This window comes from Fukomys damarensis, unplaced genomic scaffold (assembly GCF_012274545.1).
Source record: "Fukomys damarensis isolate Sample0158 unplaced genomic scaffold, DMR_v1.0_HiC HiC_scaffold_37, whole genome shotgun sequence".
In the NCBI taxonomy this organism is placed as follows: Eukaryota; Metazoa; Chordata; class Mammalia; order Rodentia; family Bathyergidae; genus Fukomys; species Fukomys damarensis.
This window is the reverse complement of record NW_022900949.1, coordinates 25,573,422-25,593,679: the sequence shown is the minus strand read 5'-3', so window position 1 is coordinate 25,593,679 and position 20,258 is coordinate 25,573,422. Positions and strand designations below refer to the sequence as shown.

The following is a 20,258-nucleotide window of genomic DNA, read 5'->3' as shown; positions in this document are numbered from 1 at the left end:
AAAGAAAAAAATATGAGAAAATGAAAAAATGGAAATAAAGTGTTTGTAAATGGGGAAGGGAGGAGGGGGTGAAGGGAGGGCAGGGACAAGGGGAAAAATGAGAACCAAGACCTGTCGTGTAAAGGTACAAGATCCCAGTAATGAATGTAACTGTACTGTATACCTAGAATGTACCAATAAACTCAATAAAAAGAAAAAAAAGGAATTCAATATTTTGAAAGCCATCAATTACTTAACAAAAAATATTTCTAGTTTATTCATTGGTAATTAAAAAAAAAGGATCATTAAAAGTATGGCAAAAGTCCTTATTCTCTGTAATGGGTAACAGAGAATGACAGAAACAGTTCGTAAAGTTACAGTGAAAATATCTACAATTTTTGTTAGTGGAATCAATATTTTCTTCATTCATTTAACAAAGAATCCAGTAAAATAAATGGATTAAAACATTACTTTTGTTTTAAAGTACTGGAAATCAAACTCAGGGCCTGGTACTTGCTAGGCAGGCGCAGCCCCACTGAGCATCATCCCCAGCCCAAAACATTACTTTTTTCCATTGGTTATTTTGTTTGTTTTGGGCTTTAACCCCGGTCCTAGCTACATTGTTAAGGTTGGCCTTAGACTTTCAATCCTCCTGCCTCAGTGTCCTAAGTACCTGGGATTACAGCCATGCACCACCATGCCTGGCTAAATGATGGCTCTATCATTTATCATCTCTCCTTTGTAGTAAGTGTCAAAATGCATTATGGAAACAGCCCACACACAGGAAGTGAGAAAAGTTAAGTACCTGTGAATGGAACCACAATTATATCTCAGTGTAGAGAATTGAATGCTGTTTGTCAGTGTCTCTATACTAACTGAGGTTCTCTCACATCAGCATCGGTGTAAATAATGGCAGCAAACTTTCTAAAGTATTTGCTATGTTCCAGGCCTTGTTCTAGTTCTTTACACATAGTAGCTCCTTTACTTTAACTGCCCTGTTTTACAGACAGGGAAAGTGAGGTATGCAGAAGCTAAGGAACTTGCCAAAGGTCACAGAGCTCATGAACTATGGATCCTGGGCTTAAACCCAGACTGTTGGCTCCAGAATTTCCTTCTGAATCAGTGTGCTACTGAGCAGGTGTGTGGATGGCAGAGCGAGATGATCTATTCTGTTCTGCAGCCTGGGTGTTCAAAGTCATTCTCTGCAAAGGAATTAGACAAGAGTAACAGTAAATCTGAGCATCTCACAGCCCTCATCAGAGAGAAGAAGCTGGTTTAAGCAACTCTATTCTAGTGACCATCCACCCCTGACAGAAAGAGCAGGCCTGGAACTGTCATCACTGAGCTACCAAGACTGGTCCATCATGAAACCCAGATACCTGGAACTGGGCCCTTGTCATGCTGTCGTGTGACCAGCAGTGACGGATACTGCAACACCAGCATCTGTTTGTGCTTCTCTTCTTAGACAGGATGCGAACATGGTCAAAAGGACAGAAGGAGTTTGCCTGGAAACAACGTGCCGTGAAAAGAGAGAAGTCAATGTCCTACCAAGAGGCAAATGTGTTGAGTAAAGGAGCTGGGAGAGAAGGAACCACCCGTGAGCTGGGAAGGGCCACTGCACCTGGCTGGCAGGGCACAGGGAGAGGAGGCGGCATCTCCAGGAGACAGCGGTTGTTTTTGGGGAGAAGCAACATCCTGCAATGTCTCAGGACATTGAGTGTGTGGACAAGAAGGAGTTCCTAAGCTGTCTCAGAAGCACTGTGTGTCAGGGGTGATAAGAAGTATTTCTTGAATGCTCCAAATACGCCAGATGTGTGCATTATCTTATTTGATCCAACAAGTGCTCTACGAATAGGTAGCTGTTACCCCCCTCCTTTTGCATGCAAGGAAACCGAGGCAGCAAGAAGCTGGATTCCTTGCCCAGTGGGGGAGGAGGAGCCATGCTTTGAACCCAGGTGGACTACACACAACCCCCTGCTCACACAGCCCTGAGCACAGCGACCCCAGCCTTTGTTCCCTCCAGCCAGTGGGACCCGGAAGTGAGCGCTGTTATTTATCTCAGGTCTTCCGTGGTCAAACGCACATAAAAATACTCAATTACTGGAGTACGGTGAGACAGACTATGCCATCTATCAAAGTGTCGGCAGTAATAGCCAGCACGTGGGAGACATTTAATTAATGGAAACAGTACTGCAGTTCTCAAAATAAACTACTTGGAAATGAAGGAGAACTTTTCTAATGCCTCAGGAACTTTTAAAATGATGCTTTTTTGTGAGCACTAAAATGGAAGAAACTTGGAAAATGTCTCTAGCATAACGTTTCCCTGAGAATCCTCTATGGAATACAAAGGTCCAGTAGATGTCAGCTACTTCACTTCTGGGCTAAGACGGATCTACTTGGAAACTCTCCTTTAGTGCCCTCCCCTCAGCACTTCCTCTGCCCTGGCTGTCTCTGCAGAAAGTCCTACGGGGCGTCCTGCTGCCGTTGTCCCTTCCCTCACCGCGGAAGCCTGGGCTCATCCGGTCAGCCATCACCTCTGTCCGTTTTGTCTCCTAAATGCTCTCGGGTTCCGCAGTTAACATCCTTCCTCCACAGAGATGCAAAGGCCGCATCTCTCTCACCTGGCCCATACCTAGCAATCTCCTTACCGGTCTCCACAGTTATTTTACCTTCTCTCCAATTCATTCCAGTAGCCAGAGTTGCTGTTTTCAAAAATGACAATTTGGCTGTGTTAGTTCCTTGCTCACGCCCTCGGGAGACTTCCTGTTGCCGGGAGAGAGGTCAGCGATGCTCAGTCAGCCCACAGGGCTCTGTCTGCTCAGCCCGGGAGCCCCACGCTGCTCTTCTCTCAAGTCCTCCCAGACCACTTTCCACAGTGAGCCCGCGTGCTTCCTGACGCCTTCCTGCCTCTGCTTTCTCAGGGATGCCTTTCTCTACCACACTGATGAGGTCGGTGGCCAGTCTCGGGCCATCAGAGTGCCCTTTAGCTTTCCCTCCAACATTTAACACACCCCGTGGGTGCAGTTTTACTTTATGATAAATAAATTACCATCTGTATCCTCCTTGATGCCAAGGGAAAAGGAAAAGCTGGTGATAAACAGTTATATTTCCATAGCCCGAGTATCCAAATACACTCTATTGACTGAACAAATGGATGGACAATGGGTATGAAGGAGAGTGAGTCCACAAAAAACAACACACCCCTACTCAAATGTAATTCAGCACTTCCCAAATGCACTAAAACATAGGTCCTTTTACTTGTGAGTCATCTATCTACACTTGTGGCAGACACAGCTTTATGGTTCCCCAGATCATCTTCCTCTTTGGGCTGCTGAATTTCTATGCGAAGGGCCAAGAACACCTGCATTTGACTCCAGTGTGACTGAGAAACAAACTTGGTTGCATTAAGAATCAACAAATTTATGAGTTCTCCATAGCAGCAGCTAGCGCTGCCTTAACTAATTACAATATCACATGGGCCCCACGTGTCACAATCGTTGCTCGGGCTATCAGCCAACAAAAGAAGGCCTTGAAAGCTCTGAGGACATTGGTAACGCTTGCTGTCCATTCTTTCACTCAAAATGAATTAGTTTACCATTGAAAGGAGGCTGTGGAAGTGTAAGATGACCCTGTAAACATCTGGGAACAGGATGGCATCAGGAAGGATCTGGCAAGAGATGGGAGACATGAAAGACCACACGGAAATGCAGTTGGCAGAAGTCACTGACATCTGGAGGGCTGAAGCCTGCCTTAAACGGGAAAGAGGAAGAGGTGAGGAGGTGGGAAGTGACCGGATGGTAAGAGAGAGGGGCAAACCTGCCAAATAAGGAAGGAAAGGGGAGAGAAAATGCAGGCTCAGAATACAAACGCTCCAGGGAAGATCTGATATGATTTGTAGGGTGAGGCAAGTATGGCATTGATAGTCCTGTGAGGCATCACCGTAGGGATGGGTAAGATCCGTTTAAGGAGAAATTGCTAACTGTGCTCAAAGGTCCATGTTAAGAAGATACGTGGAACATCGGGGAGAGCTCTGAAGCCAAAGCAGGCTATGACGGCGAGAGTGGGCTGCAGACACAAGGAGAGATCGGCATCAAGTTCTCCACGCCGTGTGTGCGAGGCCTTTTCTACTGCTTCCCAGGACTGTGATTAATCCTGGGTAGGGTGGAGGCACACGTTTCTCTGACAAGATTCCCTGGTGCTGATGCAATGCAGCCAGATTTAGCGGCCAGTTACAGTGATGCCCTCCTCCACCATCAGTAGAGACTGCAATCATTTACCGAGGAAAAGGATCGACTCTGATGCCGGGTGAATGACTAACTACACAGGGCTGACAGAGGGAGATGATTTCAACCATCTAGGTGCCTATTAGGGGTCTCCTTCTGAAAAACAATGTAGCAACTGTTGAATATTTTTATTTGCTCTTCTCTCTCAGAAAGCCACTGAACAGTGAAGGAAGGTGCTACTCTGGCTGGCAAAGAAGTGGTTGTCAATATGGAAGTGATAAAATATCGGAACCAGTGATCGCTTGGCCTTAAAGGCTGTGACGCCTGAACGTCTCAGTCGCAGGCCTAAGGTTTTAGTGCTTCAGACTTCAGTATAAAACAGGATACTATAGGGCCAATTAGCACTAACTATTTGTTTGTTTGTTTTGTTTTGTTTGAGACAGGGTCTCGCTATGTAGTTGAGACTGAACTGGAACTCACTATGTAGGTCAGGCTGGTCTCGAACTCACAGCAATCCTCCTGCCTCAGCCTCCCGAGGCCTGGGATGACAGGCATGCGCCACCATGCCCAGCCTAGCACTAAATGCTTTTAAAGGAGCAATAAAAGGGAAAGAAAATTCAAGATAAAGGACAAATTCTTAAAAATTAAATTCTAAGCACAAAGTCAAGATTAACTTGGGGGGGGGATAAAAAGAGAAACATCTGAAGAAATCAAGTGAAGAAGTTTTCTGACCACTTCATAAGCACACATACAAGTAAGCTGAACTTTGGAAAATAATACAATTGGAAAAAATGTCTATTTTTTTCAAGCTCTGGTTAAGGTAAAAGATGATCACATAGGCTAGACGGATGATTGTAGAAGACAGTGGAACATGCTGAAAAAGAGGTAGCAATATGCCTCATTTGGCTCTGAAAAATGAAGGAGACACGGAATTTTAGTTTAGGATAGTAGACTGTGAAGACTTCAAATGAGTTTTTCCAGACCCATGTGAACCACGTCCTGCAGTATTTAATAAATCATTACAGAAGCAGCTTTGTCATCTTGATAACCTCCTAGATATTTAAAACAAAGCTTTAGCGATACCAGCATAACACCTGTTCCTGCTCAAAGGTTCTACTATACTGGGTGAGCTACACTGGTGGAAGCTTTGCCTTTCTCCTCTGGTCAAAGCTGGCCATCCTGCCCTGAACACTGCCCATCTACAGGCAGGTTAGATCCACATCTTTGCTGTCGAGCTCAAAGAGGTGAGTCACCTGCGCTGGAAATTTGTCACTATGGGAAAGTCCACCTGCCAATCCCTTGAAGTAAATGGTCACGTAGTCATGGCTGGAGTGGCCATGTCAAAGCTCAAATTACAAGGCTGCAGAAACTCAGAGGAAGCCTCTGGAGAGAGGGGGAATGGATAGAAATAATCAGAGAGAAAGATCGAAGCCTTAAAGGAAAAACTTTGGGGAGTGCACCTAACTGCCTCGGTTCTGGGCTTTTCCCAGCTCTTCAGCCTCTCCTGTGTATCGTGAGGTCTCTCACTATCCACACAGCAACAGTCCCTACCCAAGCATTAATCCTTTCCACATGGCTCAGAATGAATGTGCTTAAGTACCTGCAATCAAGAGCATACAACAGACCAAGGAAAACTAGGAGGGCTGCCAATGGTCTGCAGTTTCCAACATGTGGAAAAGATCTGTTCTGAAATCTCATAGGTGAGACTGATGAGATGATGTTGGAAAAAATTCCAAGTTAGACACTAAAAATATTTTTCAACATCTACAATAAACTGTGATTGTGATAATGACCACTTCCTTAAAGAAGAAATCATGCTAAGACAATATAAATTTTTCTCTGTAAGAGTGTCAGTAAGCAGCAGATCTGAGGACCCTCAGACACTCACTCCTGATCCCAGCAAGGGTGACAGAAAGGAGTAAGTGTTTGTGTATGCCATGTCCAAGAGCACAGCCCAGAGTCACAGTGGCCCGGTAAGTAGCCTGGCCCTGTCATGGCCAGTCATGGTAACCATGACAACCTGTACCTGCACGGCTTTTCTCAACTTCACATGAGACTAATATGTTCTCCTTTCACAGTTGCTAGGAGAGTTATCTAGAAAATAATACTGGCTCAATAAATAGTTGCCATTATTATTACCTAGTTGTATAAATAGTGCTAGTCTCAAAGCATTCAATAGCAGATTCTTTTAACCAAAACGAATCTATCACTCTAGAGTGTCTGAAAGATAAGCCACCTTGTGTAATATTTTTATTCATCACTTTTGAAGAAGTAGGTCAGTGGCCAATGACTCTATGTGCAAGTGACAATGCTCTAAGAACAATGAATGAGGATGGGGGGACTAGGTCTGGTGAAACTCTTGAAGTCAAATTTCGTAGGAGTGATATCCTTTTCGATTTTTTTCTTTGCCTTTTCTGGCTTAGATGTTTAAACTATAAGCTAAAGCTATGAAACCATAACATTCTGGAAACGTGGCCTAGAGACAACAGAGCTCCCTATAGGTCCACATTTTAACTTGGCTAACAATAAACCCCATTCAACCCCAACCTACAATGCCAGAAGTGTCAGGGTCAGATAATGCATTCCCAACTCACCTGGCCCTGCCCTGTTCACAGGAGCGTTGGATCTCCTTCTGGACGGCCCCATTTTAGGGGGCACTGACACGGAAGAGGACGTGCAGAGGGACACCTCTCGTGAACGCCCGTCATGGGAGGACTACTGGGGAAATGAAGGGTGGGTGCCGAGAAGGGCAGCCACGCCTGTCTGGATGAGGACTAGAGAAGGAGTCTGTGCTCACCCTCTCCCTCTTCACGCCTCTTCACACTGTGACCTGGATCCTGCCACCTCACAAACACTGCACACAAACACACTCCTCTCCAAAGGACACTTCTCACCCCTGATCTCGCTTGACCACTTGCGAGCATTCAGTATGTTGATCCCTGTTCCTTTCCAGTACTTTCTCTTCTTTTGGTTTTCGTGACACAATCATCACTCAGTGTTTCTCCTCACCTGCTCTTCGTTGACGTAACACCTGCCTTGGGCTTTCTGTACATTTCTGCGCTGATTTCTCACCCACCTATCCCTCGTTTGTATATTCAGTCACGTATTAGAAATATCCTCTTCCACTTGGGCTCAAAGTAAAAAGAAAAAGTGAAATCAAGTCGTAAAATACAGAAGGAATCCTTAAGGTTAAAGCCCCCATAGTTACATGAACAATAAGGTCCGACTCCTTTAAGAAATGACTCTTACTCCTTTAAAAAATGACCCTTCCCCCAACTGAATATTTTATATCCAAATTGGATACATTTTATTTTGCCCAGAGTACAAAAAAATTAAAGGTTAGATTTGCTTCCCAATGGGATCCTTACCAACCTCTCAGCAAGGTTAGGAAATCTGACCAGTACGTAATCAAGTCTTTTTATAGTTTCAATTTCATTAATTCAAAATAACTAGATTCTGGCTCTAGTAATACCACTTAATTGGGACTTGGCTAAGTCAGTTGAAACAAAACTTCAGTTATTAAAATAATAGAAGTCTGAATTTTGTGCTTGTGGCTTTATTTAGTGGTTATTTATGCTTTTAAAATTTCCACCATAGATCAACCACTGTAGCTGTTGCTGTAGTCTTGCCCCTTGGCTTACAGAGATGGAAAAATTCTCCTCCCTCTGGCAACTGTGTCATTCTTTGGAAAGCTTTTCTGAACTTCTGGTTCTTATTTTGTATTTCTGCTGCTTTCACTGTCAGTGTTGCACAAGAGAAACGGCATGCCTGTAACACGGCGGACACATCAGCAGCAGAGGCCTCTACCTAGCTGCTCTGCAGTATTTTTACCTGAGTTTTCAAACACCTCTAAAAATTACCAGATGAGCACTTGTTACTATTCCATCCCCGAGTGAATCCGAGGTAGAGTCTAGTCCTGCAAGTGGTTCATCTCCTTTCCTCCTCATGCTCTCTGCTGATTTCTCCCTTCAAGTGTACTTCAAAGCTTCTTCCTCTTTCTAGCTTTCCCCACTGAACTTTATCAGATCACAACCATGGTGCCCAGCAGTACTGCTCTGTAAGGCTGTGCTTGTGATTTGGCTCATGCTCCTAGTTGTAGGACTATACCGAGAATCTTGGGATTTACCAAAAGACCATTTGGGAATCCAATTCTTTTGTATTAAAAATAGCTATCAATAGGCTGATGTAATAATTTGGCTGTGATATTCAATTTAATCTGAACTTGTGTGTGTTTACAGCACTATCAAACTAGGGCTTCTCACATGCTAAGCAAAGCACCCTATGACTTATCTCTCCGAACCTAAACTAAACTTCTTGAGCTATTTTAATCTCCCAGTGTATTAGTACCTGAGATACGAAGCTACTAGGAGACAACTCATACCGTCAAGCAGTCTAGTAGTGCATGAGGACAGTCATAACTGGTAAAACAGATAGGCCCAAATGCTGCGCGTGTGCTGTGCACAGAGGGCTTTAAAAGTAAACTGTTTGTGTTTTTCTAAAAGAGGGAGATGGAAAAAGCATCCTAGAGTCATCCAAGGAGGTACCTGCCACATCAGAAAAGATTTCTAGTAAAATATCATATGTAGATTCAAAAAGTATTACATATTAACAAAACAGATGGAAAAAAGATGATACAAGACAATTCAAGAAATGATTTATAAATGATAAAAAAATGTTAAATCTATGTAAATAGTTCAAATAAAATTATTTTTAAAGTATAAAAGTAGAAACCAATATATCTAAATTATAATATGAAATGTTATATATGAATGGATATTACAATATTATAGTAAGTAAAATAGGAAGCTGCCTAACTTTTCAATTTATAGGCCTAAAGTTATATATGAAAGTTAGTGAAAAAATCTTTATTAAATAAAATTCCTTATTATTAAAATAGCAGGTCTCGCTAAAGACAAGGTTGCCTAATACTCAAGTAACTTTTACTGTATAGCATTTCATACAGAGTTGAATAACTATTACTCTGATCAATTTTTATAACAAGCAGTAAATTCCATTTCACCAAAAGAAAAAGAACTAAAATAAACCTAAATTTTAAAATAAAAACGAGAGTGCTCACTTCGGCAGCACATATACTAAAATATAAATGAGAATCAAAAATATGATATTGAATACCAAGCACACTAGGTATTCTATAAATCAAAGATACTCAAACATTTTCTATCTCTTATAAGAAAAAAATATTAAGAACAACCAACAAAATATAGAGGTTATCTCTCCGCTTGTGGGTAATTTAAATAATAAATGGTCAGTCTATAAGTTACAATGAAACCTAAAAATATAGATACTTCCTATATATAGTTTAGTAGCTTAACTTCCTATATACACTTTAGCACCTTAATATTAAAACGATACAGTGAAAGAGATATGAAATACACCTGTTGATGTATTAAAAACATATAGGATAGGATCTATAGGGATTTGATTCTAAAAACAAATGAGTTCCAGTTTGGTTTGCCTACTTGATCTAAAAAGGCAGTGATCACTGAATCCAGAATACATACCTCTAAATAATCTGTGGAGCAGTTTGTATGAAGTTCCAAATTGAATGCTGCAAATGTATAGTTCACAGTGTTGCCTCTTGTTGCTTGGATGGTCCAGGTGCAACGCTGATTTTCAGAATAGGGATTAGGATAATTTATACTCTCCAGGATGCCATACGTTTGATTAACTATCACCACATTCTCACATGCTGAAAAAAATAATGACTGTTAAGACTCACAATCATACATAAATGATACAAAGTGAGTGTGAGATTCTCCTTTGAGAAAACATCTGGATTTAAAAATATATAAACATATTTATTAGTACAGCAGTTTTATAGTGAGTCTCCATTTTAATTAACACAAAATAATACTTAAGTGAATTCAAACTAAAATGTCATGAAAAATTGAATAAGCTGTGTTAAAATAGGGATCAAATTCCAGTGAATTTGTGAACAACAGAATAACTTAGCTCTACTCAGACAGCAGTCTGATTTTTTTTTTTTTAATGAAGAGTATTACACATTTGGGGTTTCTGTTCCTGTAATTTTAACATTTGGAAGAGAAAAAAAATCTCTGATCTTTGAATTCAACAGTTTGAAAAATACAAAGTCCTATGTGAAGGCTAAAAATGAATAACAATGGTTTTTTGAACAGTCAAAAATCTGCATGAAATTCACAAGAAAGGCTCTGTTCTCCCTCTAGTTACTCATCAGGAAGCACCAAGAGAATGAGGAAGCTTCAAAGGTTTAAAGTAGAAACAGATATCTTAAATTTTTAAGAAAACGTTTTTAATCCAGTGGTGGCATTTTCTTGAGTTAAATTTTCCAGAAAACCATACTAGGTACCCCAAGGTAAGTCTAGTGCCAAATTCAGCTGATCGTACTGACTTGGTCAAGGCCTAAGTATGCTCTTTGTGAAGTCTTTTTCATATCGTCTTTACAATGTAGAATAAAAGACAAAGGGAAAACAACATTATATTAAAAGAACTGTCTCTGAAAAATGTGATCCTAGTAGACACATTTCTGTAACAACCATGCTTTCTGAAAAGTGGCTAGGACACCATTTATTAACTTCAGTTTGGAAAAGTAGGCATCTGTGGTTCTTCAAAATCTTCCTTTGTTGGAGCAGGTTAAAACTCAAACTCTTTTTCTTTAAAAATCCATTAGGTTATAGTATTTTCCATAAAGGCTTTCTAAAGAATAGTTTTGTTTAGATATGCCAATGACTTGGGCAAAATGGAGCCATAAGTCATATGGTCTGGTCTTGGTTCTTACAAATTACATTACTTACAAACCTTTAATTTTTACATTACAAATGTAAGAGAAAAATTTTCACAAATTAGCTCTGATTTTAACCTTTGAAGACCAGTGATTTATGCCTTCAGTATTCTGAAAAACTAGAGAAAAATGAAATATTACAAGAATAAGAATTTGAAAAGGAGAGACCTTTTACTAAGCAATCTTATTGTAGCCATGAAACAAATTAGCAAACCAAACAAATTAAAGAAGTGATTTTAAGTTAAACCAAATAGCTATATCCCTTACAGAACTTGAAAACACTTTTTATGTACATGCTGTACATGCACAGCAGATGAATTTCTGAAGAAGAAAGCTATCTATTAAAACAGTATTTAAATTACTTAGAATTCAGCCTAACTCTCAGAGATATGTGAATGTAAATCTTCAAATTCACGTGTAATCAAGACTAACTCAATACTAACAAAGTACTCTTTCAACTAATCCAAGGAGGGGCTGGGGATTTAGCTCAGCAGTTCGGTGGCCTGCCTTGCAAGTACAAGGACCTCAGTTCAATCCCCGTTACCAAAAAAAAAAAAAAAAAAAAAAAAGTTCAATCAACTAATCCAAGGGCACTGTACATTTGGAATGTGATTTTGTGACTTTTAATTGTGTTTCAGATAATTGGGTAAAAATTATGGATAAATTTAAATTTAATGAGGTAAGCAATTATGCTTTCAAAAACCAGGCCAAAGGTTGATTAAGGAATATAAAGTCAAAGAAACCTGGTTTTTGTGACTGTTTCTTTTGAAAATAACTTCAAAAAATATTTAATTCTAAAGGTAAAAGAGAGCTTTTGAGATCATCTAACTTAATTGTCCCATTTTAGAGAAGAAATTTGGGAAAACCAGAAGGAGAATTTTGGGAAAACCAGGAAAGTGACCTTCTCAATGATAGGGGACCAGGACACACTCTGGACCCTTTTTATCTGAGTCCCCTTGACTTGTGTCACTTGCATTATTATGGTGAAGGAAGATTTTGAAATGGTCCAGAGTTTCCCATAGTAAAGAAGGTACCAGTGATACAGCTCAGTGGCACCACGCCTGCCTCACAAGTCAAGGTCCTGAGTTCAATCCCTGGTATGGGGGCAGGGAAGAAAGTTACCTACTGCACAGGACTCACAAGGAGCACAATTTCTCTTAATAAAAGTAAGATACTTTTGAAAGTAGAGGACAAAACCTAGGGTGGGAGAGTACTTTGTGCAATGAAATAATTTTTAAATAGAAGATGTGTGACACAGATTTTAACAAACTAATCACTATTCAGCTCTTACACTGATCTTTAGTTGCATTGCAAAATCTCTGCATTTTAGTCTTCTAAGTTTCTGTGGTTTGCTATAGGCTTTCGTTAGATGAGATGACATGTTAACGCACAGGCATTTCTCCTGAAAATGATGTCAAAAATTTTATGTAAGAAACTACAATTAATTTCAATACTTCAAACCAATGGATTAGACTCATTTCAGTTAGTTTCACAAGGATTCTGTTGTTGTTTTTTCCAGTCCTGGGGATTGAAAACCTTGCGCTTTTGAGGGGGCAGGAACAGTGCCATTGAGCTACATCCCCAGCCCCCTTGAGGAGTTCTACTGCCCACTCTAGGCCCTGAACTGCAGGGGCGCACACTTACTCTGCGAGTACTTGATCTCAAAGCCGCCTCCTTGCTGACCCTCATCAGTCCTCAGGTTCAGCAGCACACTGTCTCTGCTGGAACGGATGCGAGGTGGTTTCTCATCCCCACACAGCTTGGCGAGCAGATGAGAACTGGTACTTGGGCCGTCATATATCTTTGACAAAACATTTTACATATCAGACGGCTGTGGCTGGAAGAGTTATCTAAAGGACTCGAAGGAGGTGGAGGAGGTATGCAGATACAACAAACATAGTCCCAAAATAAAATATCTCAAGATGATACTGAAATGCCTGTAACTCGGGCCATAAGCTCAGACAGTGTAGCCACCGGTATGGTAAGGAGGAAGGATGTAAATTAGGCTAAAGCCTGAACACTGAAAGTGAAAGACTAATGAACATTGTGAGTCTGTGGCCGAGAGCAAGTTATCCTCCTTTCTTTTTGGTTCCATAGTTTATAACTGGTGAAGCCTCAATACATTTTAATATGCTGTATATTATATATACATATATATTATGTGTATACTGTATGACAATTATAAATTTCTGATAGTATAAAAATGTCCTAGTTGGATGTCTTTAATTATATTGCCTAACTCAGTAAAATAGTTCTCTAAATTGTTATTTTTAAATGCATATGTAGAAATTATGTAGATCGTGCTTAAATAAATTCTGTAACCTTTTTAAGGGTACTTATTTTAATAGCTTAAAGCTAATATCAAAATGTTTTAAATACTTTGTGTATTAAGCCATTCAGTGCATAATATGCTTAGAAGTCTGTCGTTTTATCAAATTTCTTCTAAAATGTGTACTCAATTTAAATTTTATATGGACGGCCTACACAAATAGGCCTTCATGAATTTCACTAACAGAAATCAGTGTGTGATGCGCCTCGTATGACATGGGAGCAGAGGACACACAACAGAAGCGTCACACATACAGCTAGGTAATCCAAAGAGCAGTTGAGGTGATACTCCAGGTGGAAGTCTTCGAAGGTCAGTTCAAACGAGCTGCCGTGGCTGGATTTCAGCCACCAGTAGCACTCAGAGCTGTGGTAGTAAGGCATTGGGTAGTTGGGAGACGTGATTATGCCCGTGGAAGTGGTGAGGTTGCCCCCACAGCCTACAGGAGAAAAAAAATGGAATAATGCACACTTTTTCTTTCTGGTAAAAGCCAACATTCTTGTCTGTATCCAACTGATGCTACAGTGTTCCCCTTTAGATCAAGTCACAACGCAAAACTGCATCACAAAAGAGTAGCCATTCTATGATTCAGGTTCTATTACCCCATCAGTGATTACTTTTTTGGATCAAGATGTTCAGCTTGATGAACTATGCCAAGGGGCCAGAACTTTTCTCCTTTCTCTTTCAAAATGTATGGCTGCTACTAATTGAAAACACTGTCAACGTTAAAGTTCATTAACAAGGTAATAACAAAATATAGCTAGACAAAATGCATCAGTGATGATGAACAGAGAGTGACAATTCGAGGATCAAGAAAGCAACGGATTTGGATTCTACAAACTGTTTTCTATTCACCTGTTAATGATCCATCCCAGTAAGCTGAGAATCCAGAGTATGAGAACAATATATCACTTTTAAATCTTAGCCACAGTTTGTTACTGTGGGAGATGATTCTTGGGGGTAGAACTGGGCCACAGTATATTCCCACAAGTGGCGAATTTTCATAGCCTCCATCCCTGTGACAGAATGAAGATAGGAAAATTTACTAGGTTATTGACAATATCACTGGATAAACATTTAACATAATTTAAACTACAGGATCATAAACAGATCATTTCATCTGATCAGTCAGCTTCTCTCAAAATTACTTTTACAAAGCACAATTTCAAGTTTTTAGCTTTTTCTTCATTAAACAGCATTTGAGCAATTTAATAAAGAATACCTATCATTTATGACGACCACACCATCTTATTACTAGCTGTAACTTGAGAGAATATGTTGAATCATCACCTTAAAGCCTCTGGCAAATATGTCAAAAATTCAGAATATAGAACCGCAATTATAAGCAGTATCAACAAATATTGCTTAATTTTACAAAGAAATTTTAATTTTCTCTTTTTTTTCCAACACTAGGGATGGAACACAGGGAGCACTGAAGTGCACTTCCAGTCCTTTTCACTTTTTTGTTTAGAGACAGGGTCTCACTTAGCTGTCTAGGTTGGCCTTGGGCTTGTGATCCTCCTGCCTTAGCTTCCCCAGTAGCTGGGATTACAGGCATGTGCCACCACACCTGGTAAATTCTTCCCTTCAAATATCGTAGGAAACTCTCAGATGTTAATGTATCACTTTGATATGTTTGGCAAAATTCTGGAAATAATTCCTTCCCTGTCACAGGGGCCTTAAAACTAGTTTATAATCTGGAGTGGTTTTTCAAATCCAAATAAGCCAATAAATCATTCAACATTAAAGTTCATTGACTACTTGATATCATTTAAAAATCATGTCATTGTAGTTTGACATGGTACAACTATAATTTATTACCTTTGTATCATATAATAAATGTTATAAGATAGTATGAGAATTCAAATGCCTTACTTTACATCATAAGATACACTTTATATCATAAGATATAGGAAGGCTCCAGTTTTAAAATGCCAAATAAGAATTTTGATTGATATATATCAAAATAAGTAGCCCAATTTAATTTGATGTAATGATATGGTGAGATATCAATGGACAAAAGTCAGTGTACCCTTACTTTGTATATAGCTCTTATATCATATTCCTTCAAAGTGCCAAGTATGAAGAAAATGCCTCACACTGAAATTTGCAAGCTTTGACTTCTATTATTAGAAATAAAAAACCTTCATGAAAATTTAAAGTTGCTATCATTTTTGTGGTATAATTAGACTAAGCAGTCAGTAAACAGTCTAAAATTTAAATTGATTTTACATAAACAAAGTAGGTATTCCACAGTATCAAGTATCTTATTTCAAAGCAGGAGGAAAACCTCTGTTTTCTTTACCCAAATAAAATCTGGTGTTTATTTTCATATATTTCCAATAAAATAATTACTTTAAAATGCCTGTTAAATCTTGTGTAACTTTTTCAATATCATAATTCAAGTGACAAATTTTATCTCTTACAAGAAAGTACACAGCAAGGAGATTTATAAAGAATTTCCATATTTTTCCTTAATCTTTCTAGGAAAGATTACTTATGAAAACAAATAATGAAATAAAGATGCTAGCTAACCTGATTTCCACAAAATCTGCCATACAGTATCCACCTGTGCTATTTTCTAAGGAGAAGTTGGTAAAGTGCAATGCAATCTGTTGGTTAATTTCCACTGTGATCCTATAAATGCATTCAGAGTTATCAGGGTAATGACTGGGGAAGTTTGGAGAAGTAAATGTCCCAGAATTACCAGTGTAGTCTTCTGAGCATGCTGTGAAAAGAAACAGACCATATAAGAGAAAATAGAAAACACCATGCTATACATTCATAACACATTCAGCAAAACATATTCACTAATTTGTGCCAATGGGCTCAATTTTTACATTTCTTCTAGAATGTTCAAAGAATGATTTTATTTTGGAACAACGTTTTTGAAACCTTAAAGGTAAAACAATCATTAACAGTAAACTACTATGTGGTACAAGTTGTTACCTACATTTTGAGAAAACATTTTTTTTGTCTTAGAAGTATAATAGCTTTTTCTAACTCATATAAATTACCATAACATTAAAAAATTAGGTTCAGTTACAGAAATCTTAGAGATGGCTTAGTAATAATCCAGTTCCTTTATGAAATCCAGGATATTATAAAATGCTATCTTCGGTGCTCTGGAATAAAGCAACTGCTTTCCCAGAGTATGATGTTCAGAGATTAAAAAACAAGTAACTAATTTGATGGTGAAAGCTAAAACCCAATTCCAAAACTGCACAGAGGCAAGAAAGTATTACTACTCACTTACTTACAAGAAAGTAATATGAATACTCATTTATGCACATTGATGCAGAAACCCATAAACAAATTGTAATCAAACTGAGACCAGATATATATAAAAAATATAGCACAAACAACTTACATTTTTGCAACAATGCAAGATTTGTTTCACATTTTAAAAGTCACCCTAATTAACCACATTAACAAAATAAACAAGTAATAGAAATGGCTCGACAAATGCAGAAAACATTTGCTAAAATTCAACTTCCATTAATGACATGAAACAAACCTCTTAGGCAACCTAGGAATAGAATGTTTTAATCCAATAAGATGTAGTGAACTCGAGTGAAACGTGACATGTTTTCCATTTGAAATAGGGACCAGGACAAAGATATTACCCATCAACATTTTTATCATGTGTTGCTCTCAGGGATGGCGAACCTTTTAGAGGTTTCAGTGACACAGACAGCCCGCTGCAGCAAGTGTACAGGAAGGGGAGCTTGGCTTAGGGGCATTTCTGAGCAGAGATGATGAGTAATTTCCTTGTACTTTTCCCATATACAAGTGACTGCTTCTGTACAGGGGAGGGCTTCGTTCATCCCCACTGAAACTGATTTGCACACCCAGCTTCTTTTCTGTTTCGGCACAAAGGCAAACTACACTGTCTGTCGTGTTCAGATGATCTTCACACTGCTTATTTGGCCTAAAATGTCTTATCCAACAACCTTACTCCCTACTCCAACACATTCCTGAATAGGTACACTCTTTCTTTTATCTAAAATCCGGTTCAAATATCATTTCTAAGAAAACTCTCCCAGACAGGCAGATTTTTTTGGTAATATTTATGTAATTATATTTCCTCTACTAGGCCTTAGGATATGAATAAAGCTCTATTAATTATTACTTACTGTGTCCACGATAGCTGCCTCAGATCGGGTCCCATTTATTAAAGTTATCTTACATAAATGTGTTGAAAACCGAAGGGAGTGAGACATGGATCTAAGTTCCTCCCATCTGTCTACCCCACATAGTTCTCCCATTTAGGCTACCCTCTATTTTCATTACTGCATAATTCCTTTATTTCTCTCCTTCCCATCCTCTCTCCTGGATTGGTTGAAGTTCTCTAATAATTATTTTAAGTTTATTGAATCTAAATTATAAGAAACTTTGCTCCCAGCCATTGTAAAGCTACTGGTACTGAATCAGCTCCTCTCCTTAAACAAATATAAAATTGAACAAAATATTTGGCAGCAGGAGGTATAAGGTTGTGGCCTTTGATAGAAAGGAAAGTGTGGGTGAAGTTTTTGTTTTGTTTTGTTTTGTTTTTTGGCTCTGCACTTGGTGAGAATTTCCTGACCACAGCAGGGAGCAGAAGCCCTAGTGACTGACAGTCATTCTGAGCTAAGGAAACAGAGATAGTTCAGGGTTGAGGCTGTCCAGTGGCTGGAACTATAAGGAAAAGCTCCAGAGAGAATGAAATGCACCGAAAAGCAAGCTGGATGTCTGTCTAAAGTTCCCGGTAGGTTCCTGGCTGAGCAGGGGCTGGTCATGCAGTGAGACGTCCGTGAGCAGGCCAGAGAGTAGATGCTAGTCTAGAGGCACAAACGAGATACTAGAGTCCAGGAAAGTTCTAGGGCACTGCAGAGCCCTCTCAGATGCAGAATGCGGATGCCTCATCTACACTCCAGATAGCCAGTGGAGACACCAAAAGGGCACACATTATGAATGAAGGCCATGGCCAGGAGCAGGCCTTCTCTAGAGTGCCCTACCAAAGTCTAAGACCTGACAAGCCCTGCAGGGGTGATGGCCCTTGGGTGTTAGAGGATCACGGGAAACACCTACAGATGTTCACAAATATGCCTTAAATTTCTTTTTAAATGCATGAGTTCAAAGTAATTAGTCAATTATTAAATTGTCAATAAGTTTCAGAAGATGAGAATCCAGTATCTACAACCTATCATTTATCATATCATGTCCAGCATAACACCCAAACATTACCACTCATTTTTTTAAAAAATAGAGAAATATCAATCAAGTCAAGATAAAAACAGGGTCAATAATCAAAAAATATATGGTCATAGTACAGAAAATAAACGTGATCTTGTCATTCAAAGAGGGACTAGATGTTTGATTTAGCAGATGTTGGGTTTAGCAGATAAAGCAAACAAAAAAAAATAAATCATCTGGAAGAGAGGTTAGGTATAACTCTTGGAGACACTGGTGTAGGAAAAGATTTCATGAACAAAACCTCAGCTGCATGTGAACTAGCACAAAAAAATCAATAAGTGGGATGTCTTCTTATTAAAAAGCTTCTGCACAGCAAGAGAAACCACCAACAGTGTGAAGAGGCAACCCACAAGGTGGGAAGAAATTTTTACCAGCTGTTCCTCAGACAAAGGTCTACTATCTAGAATATATAAAGAACTAAAAATATCAGACCCACCCCCAAATATGAAGATCCAATTCAAAAACAGGTATCTGAAATGAACAGACATTTCTCAAAGAAATAGAAATAGCAAATAAACATATGAAAAAATGTTCAACATCACTGGTCATTCAAGAGCTGCAACAACACTGAGATTCCACCTCGCCCCACAAAGAATGGCTGCTATCAAGAAATCAACCAATATTAAATGCTGGCGGGGCTGTGGAGAAAAAGGAACCCTTCTCTATTGTTGGTAGGAGTGCAGACTGGTGCAACCACTGTGGAAATCAGTATGGACATACCTCAAAAAACTAGGAATAGAGGTCCCATTTGACCCTATTCCCCTGCTGGGTATCTTCCCCAAGGAATTAAAAGAATCATATCACAGTGATATATGTGTACCCATGTTCATGCACAGTTTGTAATAACTAAACTTGGAAAGAGCCCAGTTGCCCATCAACTAGAGAATGGATAAAGAAAATGTGTTTTTTAAAAATAAAATGGAGTACGACTTAGACATAGAGAATGAGAAATTAGAGAAATTTATAGCTAAATGGATACACATTGAGGAGATATTCTTAAGTGAAATACGTAAGACTCACATGTGTAAGTACCAAATAGTTTCTTTGGTGTAAGAAACTGAAAGTGTAAATAAGGATCAAAAGATATAATAGATAATGTGAAATAGGAAGAAAAGGTACAAAGGGGAAGTGGGAGGCATAGGGGTAAGGAAAAGGGAACAGTATTAATACGAGAAAATGAAAAAATGGAAACTGTTCGTAAATAGGGAGGCTGGAGGAGTGGAAGGGAGGGCAGGGGAATGGGGAAAAACTAAAAACCAAGATATATTATGTAAAGGCACAAATTTCCAATGATGAATGTCACCATATTGTATACCTGAAATGTTCCAATAAAATTAATTTTAAAAAAGATTTTAAAACAACTATCAGAAATATATTTAAATACGTGGAGCTCCAGTGGTGCCATCAGTTAGTGCATAGTGCTTACATAACAGAAATATGTTCAAGTACACAGAGGAAAAGTTTGTGTGAGGAAATGGGTAGGGGATCTTAGTAGGAAAAAAAGGAACTTATTAAAAAGAACCATATGAAAATTCTGTATTCAGAGTATACTAGCTAGGTGTGGGGGTGCACACCTGTTAGCCCAGCTCAGGAGATGGAGGCAAGAGGATCACCACAAAGTCAAGCCAGCCTGGATTACACAGGGTGTTCAAGGCCAGCCTGAGCTACATACTGAGTGGATCCTGCTTCAAAACAACAATGACAACCAAAAACA

The 20,258-nt window shown here is 39.2% G+C and overlaps 1 protein-coding gene across 1 annotated transcript in view; it reads right to left on the bottom strand.

Moving 5' to 3' along the window:
• Window positions 1-20,258, bottom strand: part of Cubn (cubilin) — a 263,953-nt gene that overhangs the window by 172,034 nt on the left and 71,661 nt on the right. The window contains exons 23-27 of the mRNA XM_010607108.3: window positions 15,845-16,037; window positions 14,165-14,325; window positions 13,567-13,748; window positions 12,628-12,784; window positions 9,725-9,912 (exon numbers count right to left, since the gene is read on the bottom strand). Coding sequence (XP_010605410.1) covers window positions 9,725-9,912; window positions 12,628-12,784; window positions 13,567-13,748; window positions 14,165-14,325; window positions 15,845-16,037 — 881 coding nt within the window. The remainder of the gene's footprint in view (window positions 1-9,724; window positions 9,913-12,627; window positions 12,785-13,566; window positions 13,749-14,164; window positions 14,326-15,844; window positions 16,038-20,258) is intronic.